Source organism: Oryctolagus cuniculus, chromosome 7 (assembly GCF_964237555.1).
Source record: "Oryctolagus cuniculus chromosome 7, mOryCun1.1, whole genome shotgun sequence".
NCBI classification, from domain to species: Eukaryota; Metazoa; Chordata; class Mammalia; order Lagomorpha; family Leporidae; genus Oryctolagus; species Oryctolagus cuniculus.
Window position 1 is genome coordinate 156,307,064 of NC_091438.1, and position 19,069 is coordinate 156,326,132.

The window sequence follows — 19,069 nt, forward strand, 5'->3', positions numbered from 1 at the left end:
GATGGAGATGTCTTTCAGAAGAGGCATCTGGCCCAGCCTCTGCCTCGGGGAAACGAGTCATTCCTTGTGGCCCCACCTTAGCGTCAGAGTGGACGCTCTTTGGACCTGGCCACTCCTGCACCGTGAACCCATGGTGCCCAGCTGCCCTGCCAGTGGCCAAGGGGAGGCCTGTGCTGCCATCATGTCTCCGGGGTCACCCTGACCTCCTGATGGAGACAGCACACCCTGCCCCCCCCCCCCCGCCCCGCGCCCCATGTCGCGGTCACCGTCTAATCTGTCCTACTCTGTGTCGCAATCACCGGCCAACAGAGTCTGTTTCTTCTCTTGCCGCCACTACACATTTTTTTTTAAAGATTTATTTATTTATTCGAAAGTCAGAGTTACACAGAGAGAGAAGGAGAGGCAGAGAGAGAGAGAGAGAGAGGGAGAGAGAGAGAAAGTCTTCCATGTGCTGGTTCACTCCCCACTTGGCCACCGGCCGGAGCTGCGCTGATCCGGAGTTTCTTCGGGTCTTCCACATGGGTGCAGGCGCCCAACATGCACTGGGGCAGTGTGGCAGGCACAGGGGGTGAGCTCAAGACCACGAAGGGAGAGGCAGGGCGGAGCCGGCGACTACAGGCAGACAGGGTTTCCAGGTGTTTGGCTGGAAGACCCGCTGAGAAGCTAGACAGTGTCTGAAAGGAGAGCAAGAAGGGTTTTGTTGGAGCCAGCGTTGTGGCAGAGCAGGTAAAGCCACTGCCTGAGCTCCTGGCATCCCATATGGGTGCTGGTTCAAGTCCCAGCTGCTCCAGTTCCAATCCATCCCCCTGCTAACGTGCCTGGGCAAGCAGTGGAAGAACGCCCAAGTGTCATCTTATGGGGGACCCAGAAGAAGCTCCTGGCTCCTGGCTTCGGATCAGCCCAGCTCCGGCCATTGTGGCCATTTGGAGAGTGAACCACTAGATGGAAGCTCTCTCTCTTTGTCTCTGTCTCTGTCTCTCCTCTCTCTCTCTTTCTCTCCTCTCTCTCTCTCTCTCTGTAACTCTGCCTTTCAAATAAATATTTTTTTAAAAAAGAGGGGTTTGTTGTCGTTGTTAATTGTGGTGAAACGCACATAACAGAAAATGCACCGTCTTCACCATTTCCAAGTGCACAGTTCGGTGGCGTTAAGATTCCTTCACGGTGTGGTGCAACCATCCCCCCATCCGCCTCCGGAACACCATTCAGGCTGCAGAGCTGCCACTCTGTGCCCACTGAACGCTGGCTGCTAGTTCCGGCCTCCCTGGCCGCTGTCTGGGAACCTGGCGGCGGTGGGCGCCTCACGCCGGGGCACTCAAGTGGCACTTGGGCTCTTGTGCCTGGCTCGCGTCCCTTCGCAGGTCGTCCTAGGCTTCACCCACTTTGCGGCGTGTGTCCCAACTCCCTTCCTTCCTAAGGTGAAGGCTGCTTCCTCGTGTGGACAGACCACACTTACAGACCACACTTTGTTCATCGCTTCATCTGTTGCCATCATGAAGAGCGCTAAAGTGGGCACTGGTGTGCAAATATCTCTTTGAAGGGTCAGCGCTGTGGTGTAGTGGGCTAAGCCTCCACCTGCAGCGCTGGCATCCCATATGGGCACTGGTTCAAGTCCCGGCTGCTCCACTTCCAATCCAGCTCTCTGCTATGACCTGGGAAAGCAGTGGAAGATGGTCCATGGCCTTGGGCCCCTGCACCCGCATGCGAGACGTGGGAGAAGCTCCTGGATCCTGGCTTCAGATCAATCCAGCCTGGCAATTGTGGGCATTTGGGGAGTGAACCAGAGGATGGAAGTGCGCTCGCTCTCTCTCTCTCTCTCTCTCTCTCCCTCTCTTTCTCCCTCTCTGTTACTCTCTCTCTCTCTCAAATAAATAAATAAATCCTTAAAAAAATCTTTGAGACTCGGTGTCTAGCTCTCCTGCGGACAGCTCCGGCGGTGGAATGGCTAGGTCGTAGGGTCATTTGGTGTTTAATTTTTTGAAGGGCTACCCATTGTGTTCCCAAGCAGCCGCACCATTCCACACTCCCACCAGCAGTGTCTGAGTGTTCGGATTTCTCCACGCTGTCTCCAACACTTGATGCCCTCCGTTCCTGGGGCAGTCTGTTGTTCTGTAAACACAGGAAGTTCATGTAGAGGGGCCAGTGCTGTGGCACAGTGGGCTAAGTATCTGCCTGCAGCATCGGCATCCCATATGGGCGCTGGTTCGAGTCCCAGTTGCTCCCTTTCCAATCCAGCTCTCCGCTGTGGCCTGGGAAAGCAGTAAAAGATAGCCCAAGTCCTTGGGCCCCTGTACCCATGTGGGAGACCCAGTAGAAGCTCCTGGCTCCAGCTGTGGTGGCCATTTGGAGAGTAATCCACTGGATGGAAGACCTCTCTCTCTGCCTCACCCTCTGTCTATAACTCTACCTCCCAAATAAATTATCTTTGGGGAAAAAGAAAAAAAAAGTTGTTCATGTAGAACAAGACAGAGCTAGGAGACAGGAGGTTTGTGCCGGCGGAGAGAAGGTGAGAGCTGCTGTCCTTGGGTCAGCAGAGACCCTAAGATCCTGGGTGGAGCAATTGCCCTTGGCGATTGTCACAGAGAAGCCAGGGACATGGGCACAGCTGCAGGTGGCAGGGGAGATGCGGTGGCCGAAGCCTGAGCCCTTCTCCGGCGTTTGGTTTCTTCTCTCAGTGAAGTGGGCAGTCAGGTAAGAAGCTGACGTCCAGGGTAGGATGAAGCCAGGGGCTCTGGGAGAGAAGGGAGTGTGTGGACTCCAGAGAGGAGGGTGAGAGAGTGAGTGGTCGGGCAGGGTGGGGGAGGGGCTGGTAATGGATGGAGCCCACAGAGGAATCGAGTTCAAATTCCCAGAAACCAGTGAAAACCAGAGTGCTTCACAAAGCTGGTGAAAAAACGGGATGCCAGTGCTCAACATACTATGTAACAGCGCCAGCTCATACACACACACACTCACACACACTCACACACACAATTGAAATCCTTGCATATGACAGGTCTTCAAAAAGTTCACGGAAAACGGGCATTATGAAAACTCTGCATAGACTGCAAACTCTCTGCACGGGTATAAACTCGCCTCTCCGTTCCATTTTCCCATGGACTTCTGAACGTCTGAACTCCACTCGTGTGCTGCCTGGAGAGACCCTGGGGTGGGGAAGGCACCCTGGACTCTCAGGGAGGGGCGGGCCTAATGTCACCACACCTGTCCTCATTGGGGGGGGGGGGGCAGAGGGGCAGGGGCTGCAAGTTCAAGGCTGGGACCTCGTCTTTTGTTTTTAAGATTTTTCTTTTTGTAATTTGAAAAGCAGAGTGACAGAGAGAGAAGGAGCTCCTCTACCTGCTGGTTCACTCTTTAACTGGTGAGGGCTGGTCAGGGCTGGATCAGGCCAAAGCCAGGAGCCAGGAACCGCATCCAGGTCTCCCACGTGTGTACAGGTTCCCAAAGGACTTGGGCCGTCCTCTGCTGCTTTCCCAGGCACATTATCAGGGAGCTGGATCAGGAGCAGAGTAACCAGGGCTCAAACTGGCGCCCCTATGGGATGCTGGCGTCACAGACGGAGGCTTGACCTGCTGCACCACAATGCCAGCCCCAGGCCACACCTTACTGTCAGACTCCCGACACCCCAGACTGAAAGAGGATGCGTTAGTGTTGTTTCAAGCACGCGCAGGGTGTTACAGAAGCCACCAGAAACCAACGAGGGGGACACACTGTCAGTGCTGGGCAGCCCCAAGGACCTCTGCAGAGTTAAGTAACCAGGAAATCCAGCGAGGCCAGCTGGCATTGTTGAGTGCACAGGTACAGGCGCAGATTGCACGCACAGTGTGCCACACTCAACCACGGCAAGGAGAGAGATCAGGGAGCAGCAGGTATACAGAAGCCAGAACATAAACGCCTGACCATAGCACTTCCCCCAGGTGAGATGGGAGAGGTAGAATCAATGGGCCGCAGGGAGCAGCGAGGGAGGCGGGCAGGAGGCAGTGGCTGGGCAGCTTGGAGCTGAGACTTTGGGGAGTTTATCTGTTAACGCCAAGATCTGGGGCATTAGGTTGCAAGCAACATCCCACAGCCAGTTCCACCTGCCACACACTGGCGTGAGGTGTTGCTGGGATGCAGCCAGCCTGTCGTGTCGTGTCGTGCCCAGCCGTCGTCACACTACAAAAACGGAGTCGAGCAGCTGTGGGGGTGCGAGGGTCTGAGTGTGTCCTCAAGTTTCCTGCGTCAGTAACTTAACACCCAAAGTCTGCTGTTCATGGCGCTTGGGAAGTGGGATCTCCAGCCCTCAGGAGTGGGAGAGTCCTGGCTAATGGGCTAGGGTGACCGTGGGAGCGGCTCTGTGGTAGGAGCAGGCTCTCTGGCATGGGCGTCTGGCGTATCCGCTGAGAGCCCCATGTCCCCTATAGCAGTGATGGGTTCAAGTCCCAGCTCCACTCCCAGTTCCAGTTTCCTGCCCATGCACAGCCTGGGAGGCTGCAGCAGGGGGTGGTTCCAGCAGCTGGGCCCTGCCACCCACGGGGGAGCCCAGCTCACAGCTGTGGCCTCAGCGCAGCGCAGTCCTGGCTGTTGCGGTATATGGGGAGTGAACCAGCAGGCGGGAGAAATCTGTCTGCCTAAACCGGTAGATACTATTTCTTACAGCGAGCTGTCTCTGGCTTGCGTGCCCTTAGTCTCTGGGGTGCCCTGCCCACCTTGGGCCTTGACAGAGTCCCCCTCCCTGAAGAAGCGCCCACTAGACGCGGCCCCTGGACCTGTGGCTGACTGCCCAGCAGCCAGCGCTGTCGGAAATACAGTTTTCTTTACAAATTACCCCAGTCTGTGATCAGTCACGGCAATGGAAAACAGGCTGAGACAGAAGCGGTATGACTGGTCAGATCTAAAACATTTACTCCCTGGCTTTTTTCAAACATTAGTTTCCAAGCCCTGGTTTGGGGCGTGAGTAAGTGGCTAAGCGGCAGGGAGTGGGGGGCATGGGCATCAGTCCAGGGCCCAGAGGCTGGGGGTTCCATCACTCCCGGACCCTGAAATTATTAAGAATGAAGCCTGCCGCACCGAGGGAGCGACAGTGAGCCAGGAATGACAGCAGGCGAGGGGGCGCACATCAAAGGTGTGGGGAGCAACTCGGACTAGACTAAGTTACTGGAATTAAGACTTATTCTATGCATCTGCTCTCCCACAATATGGCGCTGAGAGCGGAGTAAACAGCTTCTACACAGCTGCCTCCAGTTCGACCAGTAACCTGCAGGAGCTGATCCTGCTCCTGATTGGAGGAGAGCAGCGTGCTCGGCGTGTGGGTAGCAGAGTTGGGATTGGTGGAAGAGGACTATAAAGGAGGAGAGAGACAACATGCACCAGGAACATCTAAGGGGAACACCTGAGGAACATCTGAGCAGCCCCCGAGAGAGCCGGCCGGTGGTGTGCCGCTCCCCCGCGGAAGTGGGGAATGTGGCAGGGGGAGCCGCCCTTCCACGGAGGTGGAAGGGTCGGTAGCCAACCCGGGAAGAACCAGCAGCAAACCCAGGGAGGGCCGAGCAGACAAAAGAACAGCGCAGGGTCCTGTGTCATTCCTCCGCGAAGAGGGGGAGCGACAAAAGGCAGCTGCAGTTGGGGGTCCTCAAGGGCCCGACAGAGCACATTCCCGCCAGACTGCACTGGCTGTGACCCCATCTTCCCCGCACACTGGTGGCAGGCAGGCAGGACCCTGGGCAGACCCCAGGCAGCTCCAGGGATCCACACGTAAAACAAACAAAAGGTTTATTGATAAGCAGGAGTGATGTCCAGCATGCAGTGCAAACTCTCATTGTCTTGGATTCAACCCAAGCCTGGTAAACACTCCCAGAGGAGCCTCCTTCCAATTCAGGGCCGCCCGGCTCTGCTCAGCCACGCGGAGGAAGCCCGAGGCCCTCCCAGGACTGTCCACCAGGGGGCAGACGAGCTCCACCGCCAAGCAGAGCCCAGGGTGGGCAGAGACCAGGCCAGTGGGCTCTGACATCTTGATTCCAGGGTGGAAAACCCTCCTTGTCTCCATGGTAATGGCTTGGCTCTCCCACTTCCCATGGTTCAGCTGCCAAGTTCAAGTCCAGTAGAATTTGTCAACAAGGGACCTACGTACCTGAGATGGAGCTGGCCCCAAAGTCCTTTCCCTCCAGAACCTGGTCAAGGCCATTGGCAGGGCCCACATTTGCTGGTGGGGAGGGGCCGTGACTTTGGTGAGGAAGACTCCTTTGGCTAAACCATTGGCTTCAGCTGCTCCAGGACACAGCTGCGGGGCCAACTTGCAGCCCCTGGAATCCACCCAGGATCGTGGGGGGGGGGGCGCACCCCATAGAGGCAGGAGGAAGTTACAAGCTGAGGTAGGTGGGGAGAGATGGCCGCCCCCCCTCCCAGCTCTCCAGTTCCTGGAATTCCTTGCTAGGAGCAGGTGAGGTCTTGGAAGGGCTCGCAGGGCAGCCAGGGAGGAGGGGCTGGAGCCGGGGGTGCGCGGGGGTGAAGGCCAAAGGCAGAGGACGCAGACAGAGGCGAGGTGCTGGCGTGGGCGGCTCGGGTGCCACAGGGCACTCGCTTCTGCTTTGGTCCTCGCATCGCTACGTGCTAACACTGGAAGACTTCCGGCTGGAGGACGGTGGTTCTCACTCCAAGTGCAGGGGTAGGAGCTGGCAGTGGCGACGTTTGGAGGTGGTGCTTCCCACGGGCCGTCCCCGCGCACGGGAGTGCTGTCCTTTCTCCGCCCCAGCCAGCCCAGGGGGAGGGGAGGACACTCGCACCTCCTGAGGGCCAGGGCCAGGGCAGGGCCAGGAGTGGACAAAAGCCACCGCAGGTCCCAGAAGCCAAGTCTGCAGGTCCAGCTCTGTGCCGGCCACCGAGGAGCAGGGACTCGCCCCGGGCTGTCTGTCGCACGCGGCCATGCCCCTTCCCATGGTGGCTCTGACAGGGCCAGCCCACCTCGGCGGTGACACGGCCCACACTGGTCTGGTTAACTGGGCTTCCTGCCGGCGTCAGGCACACGGAGCGGCAGGGACTTCTCGGGGCTCTGCAGCAGAGTCTCGGAGGCCCCCAGGTGGGACTGCAGGGGGCGCTCCTCCTGGGAGAAGGGCACCTGCTCGTCCACCGTGGGGCTGGTGTCTGTGTCCTCCCCCGTGGAGCTGGCCTGGGAGGCGCAGGGCGAGCCGTGGTCAGAGCCGCTGTAGACGTTCACGATGCACGTGACATTGACCTGGGTCCCGTGGCCACCGGGCAAGGACTCTGTTGGCACAGGATGGGATGGGGGAAATTAATGAGGAGGGGGCCTGGAGGGCAGATGTCTTAGGGTCTTTCTGCTGCCCAGGGGGCGGAGGAAGACACAGAGGGACTAGTGGCACAGTGGCTCAGGCCCTCCGCTCAAGCATCCCGTATCGGAGTGCTGGCTCAAGTCCCAGCTGCCCGGCTTCCAGTTCACTTCCTGCTCATGCGCCTGGGAAGGCAGCAGAAGGTGACTGGAGCCCTTGGGTCCCTGCACCCACATGGGAGACCCGGATGGAGGTCCAGGCTCCTGGCCCAGCCCTGGCTGCTGTGGCCACTTGGGGAGTGACCAGCAGAGGAAAGGTTTGTCTTTCAGTCTCTGTCACTCAAACAAGGAAACAAATCTCTCTTTAAAAAAAAAAAAAAAAAAACCAGACACACGGGAAAGCGCTCCGGGTCAGCAGCAGAAGCAGAGCGGCGGTGGGTGTGTTCTGTGTGACTTGGGCGAGTCACTTCCCCACCTCCCCAGCCCCAGTCATGCCAGGGGTGGGAGGAGCCAATGCCACAGAGCCGGGCGGGAGTCCACGTCACAGCACACTCGCCCCGCACGGGGCTGAGCCGCTTTCCCCGGCTGCCGCAGGGCCTGCCGGTCCCGGCCCCCGGCTGGCAGCGGTCATTGGCACGTTTTCTGCATGGCACGAGTGCCACGAGCAGGGCCACCTCCGGTCTGTGAATTTCAGACGTCAGCCCTGAAGTTGTCTGCACTCTTCCCATGCCCCTTTCCCCGACGGAGAGCTGCCTCTGGTGTCACAAGTCTGGGGCTCCTGCGTGGGGTCTGCGACCCTTTGCCTCATCTCCCAGGCTGGGCTGGGACGCCCGGTGTTTGCAGCCTGACGAGTCCAGCTTTGGTACCCACTCTGCCTCCATCGTCTTGGCCAAGCCACCTAACTTCCCGGAGCCTCAGTGTGCTCAGCTGTAAAATGGGTACAAGGACCCTGCCCATCTCCTTGTAGGCAAAAAGAGCCTTGTCTTGTTCACTGCTCCGGAGACCGGGGACAGGAGCCAGGGCTGAGCGCCAGCTGCTGCTCCCGACCCCCCACGGGGCAGACACCGCAGACCCCACTCCTGACTGCGCCCCTCCTCGCCACGCTCCCCTCACCGCCACCTCCCCCGCTGCTTGGGCCCAGAGCCTGGGGCCCCCTCTCTCTGTCACGTTCCACAACCCATGCATCGGCAATTCTCAATTCCTGTCTAACTTCTAAGGACCGCGCCAACTTCCCATCTGCCCTGCCACAGTCCGAGCAAGCCTCCGCCCATTTCCAGCCTCCGCCCACCCCTCTGCGGTCAGCTCCCCGCCTGCGGCCAGGGCCTGCCCTTTATTTACTTAAATGTTGGAATTAATACGGAGAGAACACATTCTATGCATTCCATAGGTGCAGTTCCAGGAAGAAGACCACCTGCTCTCACCCCCCTGCTCCCAGCAACCCCCTCCCTACCTCCCCTCTCCTCACCAGTTTTTGCACAGGCAGATCTTTAATCCACGCCATCCTCAGAGGCTTAATCTGTCACTGATCATAACATTCAACAAGCGAAAAAGTAGGAAGACCACAGCTCCACGGGGGTCTAGACAAGCTAAACGCAAGAACCCAATCCCAAAGGGGCCATTTCATTCCTAGCCTTCTTCTGCATTCTGTTCTAGCTGCCACACTGCAGAGAAAGCGTATGACACGTTCTTTTCTGAGACCGGCAGAGCCCACCCTTTGAAGCTGGGCAGATCACTCCCTCGGCTGCCCAGGAGACCCGTCCTCGCCACAGCCCACGAGCCCTGCCCAGCCTCCTCCACCCCTCCCCTGCTGCCCCAAGCTCTTAGCGGGGCTCCTGCCAGCCACACTTGCCTCCCTGCAGCTCCTGGAGCCCCAGGGCCTTTGCATGTTCTATCCGGGTCCCTCCACCGGGGGCGCTCTTCCCTCTCACACGGCTCACCCTCTTCTGTCACTCAGACCTCGGCTCAGAGGTCCTGCCTCCAAGAAGCCTCCCTGGCTTCCCTCTTCAGACATCCCACCCATTATGCCTGGGGCCCTCCCCACCTCGGCGAGCTCCAGGGCCCCTGACTCCGGGGTCACTTACTGTGGCTTGTGCACCAGACCCTGGCCCAGGAAGCTGGTGACGTGCCTGTTCCCCACCATGTCCCTAGTGCCCCTCACATGGGTACAAACAAGCCTGCAGGAATGCTTACTTCCTGCTGGTGGCAGTGGATTTAAGCAAATTGGCTGCCAACACTTAAAATCCCAGCCTTTACATTTTAAAAATATGGATTTTGGAGTGGGCATCTGGCTTCCCTGAAGACTTGGAGGTTACGATGCCCATGTCTCATTAGTTTCCGGCTCCGGCTCCGGCTCCGGCCAGTGTGGACCCTGGGAGGCTGCGGCGATGGCTTGAGGGGTTGAGTCCCTGCCACCCACTGGCCCCTGGCTCCAGCCCCTGGCCGTTGTGGGCATTTGAGGAGCAAACTGGGAGATGGGAGGTCTCTTGTCTCTTCTCTCTCTGTCCCTCCGACAATCTTTTTTTTTTTTTTTAAAGATTTATTTATTTATTTATTTGAAAGAGTTACACAGAAAGAGTGAGAGAGAGAGAGAGAGGTCTTTCATCCACTGGTTCACTCCCCAGTTGGCCACAACAGCTGCAGCTGCACTGATCCGAAGCCAGGAGCCAGGAGCCAGGAGCCAGGAGCCAGGAGCCTCCTCTGGGTCTCCCACATGGGTGCAGGGGCCCAAGGACTTGGGCCATCTTCTACTGCTTTCCCAGGCCATAGCAGAGAGCTGGATCAGAAGTGGAGCAGCTGGGACTCGAACCGGCGCCCATATGGGATGCTGGTACTGCAGGAGGTGGCTTTACCCGCTATGCCACAGTGCCGGCCCCTCGAACAATCTTTTAAAGTCTGGATTTATGGCCTTGGGGGTGGGATGTGGGCCGTCTGGCTGTGGTGGGCTCATGTCCCTGAAGCAGTTGGCAGGAGAGACTCAGGGGGCAGCACACCCCACCTTCCCGCCCGGCCCCTGCCGCCTTGTTTTCTAACAGCTGGTGAGAAAGGAGTTGATGCCATCAGTGGGACATGGACATGCGAGGCCGGACATACAGCAGCCCCTCAAAACAGAGCTGCTGCCGCGGCCACCCCAGGGACCTGCTGGGTGTCCCGCAGTAACTGTTGGCTTCCTGGCCCTCCCCCAGCCCCACCCGCCTCTGAGCCCAGGACCCTGGGGGACGGGGCGGTGCTGGCGATCTGCTGTGCTCAGAACAGCCCCCAAAGAGGGCAGAGGGCGGAGGGCTGAAAGAACAGGGCCGGAAAGAAATTTCCAACCTGAGCCTCCGCCGCACCCAAATGTCACCCAAAGCCACCATGGCCTTTGCACATGGTAAATGAGCCATCGCGGGGGCGGGGGCGGGGGCGGGGGCGGACCACGAAGGGCACTGGGGTCGACACACGCCTGCCACAGAGAGAGTCAGGAGGGGTAGGAGGGAGAGAGGGGGAGAGCAGAGGCCAGGGAGGCAGGTGAGCAGACCAGGGGAGGGGAGGGAGGAGAATTCATGGTCAAGGTCCTTTCCAGGCCCAAGGAGAGGCCACACCAGGACAGCGGGGGGACAGGAACAGCTGACAAACCCGAAAGACAAATCTGAGAGTTGGACAGACCAAGAGCTGATTCTCAGGATGCAGTCATTCATTCCGCAGATGCCTAATGCATTCATTCATTCATTCCACTGCTGCGTTCCGGGCACTGGCCTAGCTCTCCCTCAGGCTAGGGTGATGGGCATCAAGACATCATGCCGCTGAGGGTGGGTGGGCAGGCCATTCGTGGGCAGCCAGGCGCCAGCTGGGAGAGGGTAATGTGGGCAGAGGGACCGCCTGTGTGCAGCATGGGAGGGCAGGGGCGGAGCATGTGAGTGTGCGGAGGGACGGCGGCAGCTGTCAGTCCTGGCCGGGCGGAGGCCCCCAGGGAGCCTGGCGCCACTCAGGTGCCAAGCAGAAGCCCTGGTTCACAGCCCTGCCCAGGCGGTGCCACGCTCATCTCTCACTGAAGAAAAAAGGAAGGAAGGAAGGAAAGAAGGGAGGGAGGAAAATTTGCATCAGAGCAGCGGGGGGTGGGGGGCAGATGCAGAATGACCCAAGGTCATGGTCTTTCCAGGAGGACTCAGTCCCAGCACTGCAGGGTGAGGGGGAGATACAGGCCAGCAGACTTGACCTCTGAGCTACAAAACAAACCCAAGGTAACCCCAGGATTTCTGGGGGGGCCCATACAGAGGCCCCCCTCCCATGTGGGCCCCGGAGATACTAACCAGCAGTGACACCTGTCACAGCCCAGGTGCAGAGCGAAGAGCAGGCTGTGGAAGCAGGCAGGCACCCACAGCCTGGGCCCGGGACCACAGGCTGCAGGGAGCGCGCCCTGGGGGCTTCGCTTCTCCATCTCTGACTCCAGGGCTTGCAGCCCGCCAGCCAGGGGCGATTCCTGGCTCTACTTACTAGCCATATGCCCTTGAACCAGCCAGGTAACCCCTGGGGGCCTCCATCCCCCCTTCCATGTGGTGGGAGAGTGACAGCCGCTACTACTGAAGTGCAGGGTGATTTTATGCACAGAAAGGACTTAGCCTAGCGCTGGACGCACCCTGCCCCGGCAGCAAGTAATCACTATTATTGTGGTTGTTATCCTCAGCGGCTAAGTGCAGCCCTGGGCCTGTGGATTCAGGGACAGGGGAGCTGATCCAGGCTTACAGGAGTGGCCCAGGTTGCTGCGGGAGAGTGGAGGGGACAGACAACGCAGAGGCCAAGGCTGGAGCGCAAGCCAAGGGCAGCCAGTGCAGTGAGGCCCTGGAGGAGATGGCGAAGACAGAAGACAGGAAACACAGACGGCCCCCCGACTTCCCATTTCTCAACTGTCCAACCAAGCAAAGCCGCCTGCATTTGAAATCCTGCTGAAAACACTGGATTTGGCTCTTTTCTCCCACCCGCAGCACACGGCCTGACCCCCTCTCCATGCCGGCAGCAGTGGTGAATGCAACCGCCAGTCACCCAGCAGTCTCGGGGGAGACAGGCAGGTGCGGCAGCTACAGCGCGTTGGGTTGCTAAGCCAGAACGCGCGGCAGGTGCGTAGCTTAGGGCACTGAATGCGTTCTTTGTCTCCAGTGTTTTCTGCTTGCAATGGCATTAACAGGACGCGACCCCATCTGAAGTCCAAAGGGGGCAAGGGATAAAGCCAGGCCTGCTCCCGTGTCTCACCTGGGCTCGTGCAGCTGGCCTGGGCTTCCCCGGACCCGGGAGCCTTCTCCACACCTGGTGCCGCCGGCTGGTTCCTGGTGGGCGCCCTCCTGTCCGTGGCGCTGGCCGAACTCTCCAGGGAGCTGCTGCTGGAGCTTGGTGCCGTGGTCAGCAGGTGCTGCTGCTCGAGGCCAGGTGCACTGCGGGCCTTATCGGCAGGCAGGTGAGGCTGGGGGAGCAGGAGAGCGCGGTCAGCCCAGCCGCCCCTCCCCACCCCCTGCCGGCCCCTCTGCTGGCAGCTGAGTGGCTCATATTCAGAGACTGCCAACCCGGTGAAGGGAGAGGGGAGGCCACATTCACACCCTCGGTGCTGGGCAGCAGCTGGGCTCTGCAGCACGCCTCGGAGGGGACACTTGTGTGCAGGCCACCAGGCAGCAACTGCCCCTGCCATTGTCACTGAACTGAGCCTGGAAATGTGGATGGCAGGACAAAGAGAACCGGGCTGGGAGTCCAGAAACACTGCTGTGTGACCTCGGGCAAGCCACTTTCCCTCTCTGTGCCGCTTGTCTTGTCAGCAAACCCAGCAGCTGAAAGCAGCCTACCTGATTTCAGAAGCCCTGGTTCAACCCAGGCATGGAGCCCCCCACCCCACCCCCACCCCCACCCCTGAGCTGAGCTGAGCTTTTCCCCAGCACAGGAGTTGTCCTTGGAGGGTGAGTCTGCCCCCTCTCTCCGGGGGCACTGGACAATATCTGGGGTCAGCTGTGGCTGTCACTACTTGGGTGGGGGGGCTGCTGGCACCCAGTGAACGGAGGCTGGCGACGTTTCTGAGCAGGACAAGCGCCCAGAACGATCGGCCATCTAACCCCAAACGCCCAGGGCTCGAGACGCCTGCTCTCATGGGACAGGGAGAGAAGGCTTTCTCTTAGAGAAAGTGGGCAGAGGAAAAGCAAACCGTGCCCTGCCTGTGGGGTGTGAGGGGACACCCAGCCACAGAGGCCGGCCGGGGTGCGAGACCCTGTCCCACTTCTCTTGTAGCAAGGAGTGCAGGCACGCGACACGGCCCTGGCCGAGGAGCCGCCAGCCATGTACCCAGGGCTCCCGCTGACACGGCCACTGTGGCCATTTGCTGCCTTCCTCCAGCCTCAGCCCTAGAGGTCATGTAATGGAGTGACGTCGGGGCCGGCGCTGTGGCATAGCGGGCAAAGCCACCGCCTGCAGTGCCGACATCCCATACGGGTGCCGGTTCTAGTCCCGGCTGCTCCACTTCCGATCCAGCTCTCTGCTGTGGCCTGGGAAAGCAGTGGAAGATGGCCCAAGTCCTGGGGCCCCTGCACCCATGTGGGAGACCCTGAAGAAGCGCCCAGTTCCTGGCGTCGAATCAGCCATCTAGAGAGTGGACCAGCGGATGGAAGACCTCTCTCCCTCTCTCTCTTTCTCTCTCCCTCTCTCTCTGCCTCTCCGCAACTCTGCCTTTCATCCCCTCTGACACGGCGCCACAGCAAGAGAACAAAAGCCAACTGGGCAAAGGTGGCAGAGCCCGGGACCCCGTGGGCATCACAGGATCCTTCCAGCCTGACCCAGAGCTGCCGGCACGGCCGCCTAGAATCGAGAAGTCCTCTTCTCTCAAGTCCCCTAAGTTTTCTGCCGCTCGCAGCCGAATGCCTTCCTGGCAGAGCAGGTACAAAACGCGCGGATACAGCATCGCTGACCTGTTTCTCACCCAATTCCTTCCTAGTCCCAGCTTTACAAACCGGAGCAAAGCTGAGCTGCTTTGATTGAAGTGGGGGTGGGACCTACACCCCAAACCCCAGAGCGACTTCCCCGGGCCCCCTGTGGAGCACCAGGGAACCCCAGAACCTGGGTGCAGACTGCGGTCCGTGAGGACGTGCTCCGAAGCAACACAGCAGAGACAGGGAGGGAATGCCCGGCGGGGCGAGCTGGGCGGAGCTGGCCGGAGCCACGAGCGGTTTCACGCATACCCAAGTACGTGCTGCGAATGCCTGACCACGTGACACTCTGAGTCCTTGACCTCTAACACCACCAAGTCCCCTCCTCTCTCTCTCTTGGCATTTCACACCCACAGGTCCCTATGACTCACCCTTGGCCTCATGCTGCCACCGCCACCCCACCCTGAACAGACCAACCTACAGCAGGGAGCAGCCCCGGGGCGGAGGGAGGAGGGGCGCGGGACACTCACCGCCTTGGCTTCTCTCTGCAGGCAGGGCAGCTTCCCTACAAAGGGGACAGAGGGGACAAGTCAGGGAGCGCGACTTCCCAGGGCAGGGCCCAAGCCCAGTCACGGAGTCGGCCCAGCCCGGGGCAAGTAATCGCCTTCCAGACAAGCCCTGTAGAAGCCGGCACCCAACTCCTGAGCTGGGCCACTATCCCCACCAATCGCTGGTCCCACCCTTGCTCGTACTGGGCCCTCTGCTTCGGGGGTCCTCTCTTCACTACACACCCTCCACGGTCAGAGGCCACTGCTCCAGGAGGCCTGAGTGCCCCTGCCCCCGCCCCTGCTCCCCGGATAGGAATCCTGACCCTGACAACCTGACTCTGGGACAACCCCAACCACATCTTGCTGAAAACAGCTAAGCTGGCGGAAGTGCCTGCCACCCAGACTCGGTACACACACCCAGGCCCATCACTGCCCGGCCCGACCGACAGGAGATGCCCGGCAAAGGGTCCCGAAGGAAAGCAGGAAGGAACGGGGTCTCACTTTTCTTCTGGGACAGGATGACAATGTTCACCAGTCCTATCATTAGCAGGCCCAAGACTGTCACACCCACAATCAGTCCTAGGAAAAAAAGGGGGGATCAGTTGAGATTCTGTCCTCAAAGCATCCAAGACCCTAAGTCAAAGCATCACATTATTATTATTATTATTATTATTATTATTATTATTATTTTGCCAGGCAGAGTTAGACAGTGAGAGTCCGCTGCCCTCCTGGGCCACAGCAGAGAGCTGGACTGGAAGAGGAGCAACCGGGACAGAATCCGGCGCCCCGACCGGGACTAGAACCTGGGGTGCTGGCACCGCAAGGCAGAGGATTAGCCTAGCGAGCCACTGCGCCAGCCGAAGCATCACACTATTAACACATCACCCTGAGATGCACAGTCAAGGAGAACGGAGGGGCCCATTTCCAAACCCCCAATAGCTGGCTGACAGGCAGGATCTATGATACCGAAGTCCCGTATGTGCCTCGCCAGGCCCCAGCCATGATACTTGAGTGTGTGGCTAACACAGGACTTGTTGGTCCGTGAGCACTGACCAAGACTACCAAGCTGTATGAGGGGCAGTGCAAAGTCAGTCTGCAAACTTGGCAATGAAAGGTAGACACCGACATAGCCTGGGCCGAAATTCCAGCAAGAGCAGCAGGCACTTTATCCACGAGTATGCAGGGACACATTGTCCAACTGAAGGGGTACCCCCAGGGGTAGATTGGCCCCTTGATTAGAGAGAGAGAGAGTGAGAGAGAGAGAGAGGGAGGGAGGGAGAGAGGGAGGGGGAAAGAGACTCAAACAGCTGCAAAAAGCAAACTGAAACACTGCAGGGGTCAGGTACGTAAGTCGCTGACCCAAGGTGGCTGGGCTGTTGCTGGCGAGGGGCAGGCCCAGGCCACGGTGTCTTAGATCCTGGTGCCAAGCAAACATGTTAGTGGGCCAGACGGAGGCCAAGGGCCCCCCGTTTGAGACCTCTGGCCTGACACCGTCCTAACCCAGAAGGGAAGCCGGGAGGCGAGCTGGCTGAGCCCGCAGTCTTCTCAGGCCGGTGCACCAGAAATGCAGCCTGGAGAACATGTCCACCTGAGGCCAAACCCTGGCCCATCTCTGCTCATCCAGGAACTCGGGGCCAGCGCCAAGCCATGGGAGGAGCCGGTCTCACCACCACCTGTACCCCAGGACACAGCACAGGGTCTGGCCCCAGGGGACTCTGGGGAAGACAACGTGGGGTGGGGGTGGGGGGAGCCCTCTGTGACTTACCCACGGGAAGAGAGATGCTGTCTGTGCGGAGCCCCTCGGTCGGGGGGCTGGGGCCCATCGGGAGCAGGAAGGAGGGCTCTGTGCTGGGCTCCGGTGTTGGTCCCACGTGTTGGGATGTCATGGACGCTGGCCGGGGCGTGCGGGCTGCCCCCAGGGCCACCCTTGGGGGTGGGGACACAGATGTAGACTGCATCCGCACTGGAGTTGCCAGGGACGGCCGCCAAGTGACAGCTGCGGGGAGGAGGTGGCTTGGTCAGGTGACAAGGGCAGCAGTGGGGGAGGGGGAGGGGGCAGGGAGTGAGTCTATGTGCCAGGCCCTCTGTCAGGACTGCCCGCTACACCCCACCCAGTCTGGACTCCAAGGGCACAGCGCCTGCTCACTGCGGTCAGAGACAGCGGGCCGGGCCCTGGACACAGCTGCTCTATGTCTCGGATCCCACAGTCGCCCGGGGACAGCACCCTCCCCCTGCCATCAGGGGCGCAGCCACTCATGTCCAGTGGGGCCTGCAGGTATCCGTGGATGAGGTCATGTCAGAGAATGTCCCTGGGGGCAGGGGGCGCAGACCACGTCCCACGCTGCCGTCCCTTCAAGGGAAAAGTGAGAGACTGAAGACAACTCGGCCGTGCGGGGGGACGGGTGAGCCTCGGCCCTGGAGCTGGGGGAGGTCTGCGGGGCCCGAGGACCCCTGCCTGCTCTGCTGCCCCTTAACATGCACACACACATGTACACGTGCACACACGCACACGCAACCACACTCCGGGGTTCTATGGATGCATCACCCAATGCTCCAGCAGCTTACGGCTTAGTCTGATCCCTCTTGGATCCCCACCCAGGCCCTAGTACACAGCAGGTGCCTAATCAGGAGTGCTAGAGGAAAGAACGGATGATAGGCAGGGGCGGTGGTTGGGCAGCAAGCACCTGGCCACTGCTGACAGTGTTCCCAGGCTGGGCTGACGGGCTGATGTCCACGAAGGAGAGCCCCAGGGGGTCCCCAGGGACCATTGCCACAGCCCCAGTACCTTGCTTGGCAACACCGGAGCCAGGGCGGGACTTGCGCAGTGGCGCACACAGCCGGCAGCCTTCCTGCCTCCCCAGCATGCAGTACCAGCCTGGCCCGCAGGTGCAGATCCGGTTCTGTTTCCTGGTGCAGGCTTGGATTTCTACTTGGTCTGGGGGAGCGAGAGGACAGTCCAGGGTCATTCCTGCCTTTGCCAGGCCCACTCTGCCCTCCCAGCCAGCCCGGCACCCCCAGAGAGGGCCAGTGGACCCTCCCTAGCACAGCGCCAATGGGACACTGGCCAGGCTCCCTGGTTCCAACTCCATCAAGGCAGGGCGAGCTCAGGGGCTCTCCCAATTGCCACTTCCTCCACCCTCCACTGGGCGCATTTCTCTCTCCACACCTGGGCCACTTGCTCAAGGGGCTTCGGTGAGAGAGAGCAGGAGATGCCACTCACAAGCAGGGAGGAGCTAGTACTCTTCCACCCCAGGCCCTCCCTGGGGCTTGAAACCCACCCGCCTGGGCTGAGCCCAGCCAGCGCGCAGCCAGAGGGGCCGGAGGGCACGGTGGCCAGGGGAGGATGCGGGGCCACTCACTGGCACTGCAGCGGGCACCACAGCTGAAGCACTTGGCGACCTGGTTCCACAGCTGCGTGTACGTGCTGTCCTCGCAGGGGGCGCACACGGTGTCTGAACTCTGGGTGCAGAAGGCTTTCACGTGTTGGCCTAGGGGAGCAAGGGCAAGCGGTCTCAGGGCAGTGGGCTCCTCCCCTGTGCCCCGGACTCTCCGAGGCCCAAAGCCCATGTAAGGAAGCTCTTGGGTGGAATTCTGCTACCTCCATCAACTCATCTCCGGTGCGGCACGTGCCAGCAGGCACTCCGTCTCTGAACCCCCTCTGTTTATTTATTTATTTATTTTTTTACAGGCAGAGTGGACAGTGAGAGAGAGACAGAGAGAAAGGTCTTCCTTTGCCGTTGGTTCAGCCTCCAATGGCCGCCGTGGCTGGCGCACCGAGCTGATCCGAAGCCAGAAGCCAGGTGCTTCTCCTGGTCTCCCATGGGGTGCAGGGTCCAAGCACTTGGGCCATCCTCCACTGCCTTCCCGGGCCACAGCAGAGAGCTGGCCCGGAAGAGGGGCAACCAGGACAGAATCCGGCACCCTGACCGGGACTAGAACCCGGTGTGCCGGCGCAGCTAGACGGAGGATTAGCCTATTGAGCCACGGCGCCGGCCAAACCCCCTCTGTTTATAAAGTATCATCCCCGCTATTCACTCCAGATGCCTAAAATCCCACCATGGCAGACCTGGTGCTGTCAGCCCATCACACATTAGTAAGAACCGGCTTGCCAAGTCTTCTCGATGTTGGTAAAGTTCTCCACATGGGACCAGGAGCCACACAGGGGGTGGGCACTGAGCATGTCTCCCTGGTACCCTGTCGGGGCTGAGGGCATGGAGGGGAGCCATGGCCGGGGTAGGGGAACACCTAGGCCAACATGTGTGTCGTTTACTCTCTGAGCCCTGTTCCTGCACACAGCGACGCTAACCTGGTGCCTTCCTAGAGACCCTGCACCTAACAGGGTCCCTCGTGAATGGCCCGGTTCCATGACATGGCTCTGGAAGGCGACAGGGACT

General features: G+C 59.9%; 1 protein-coding gene across 1 annotated transcript in view; it reads right to left on the reverse strand.

Moving 5' to 3' along the window:
- Positions 1 to 5,728: 5,728 nt before the first annotated feature.
- The window catches only part of TNFRSF1B (TNF receptor superfamily member 1B), a 30,521-nt gene continuing 17,180 nt past the window's right edge, over positions 5,729 to 19,069 (reverse strand). The window contains exons 3-9 of the mRNA XM_017337588.3: positions 18,035 to 18,163; positions 17,461 to 17,610; positions 16,441 to 16,671; positions 15,177 to 15,254; positions 14,658 to 14,692; positions 12,479 to 12,686; positions 5,729 to 7,233 (exon numbers count right to left, since the gene is read on the reverse strand). Of these exons, the coding sequence (XP_017193077.2) occupies positions 6,965 to 7,233; positions 12,479 to 12,686; positions 14,658 to 14,692; positions 15,177 to 15,254; positions 16,441 to 16,671; positions 17,461 to 17,610; positions 18,035 to 18,163 (1,100 nt within the window). The 3' untranslated portion in view covers positions 5,729 to 6,964. The remainder of the gene's footprint in view (positions 7,234 to 12,478; positions 12,687 to 14,657; positions 14,693 to 15,176; positions 15,255 to 16,440; positions 16,672 to 17,460; positions 17,611 to 18,034; positions 18,164 to 19,069) is intronic.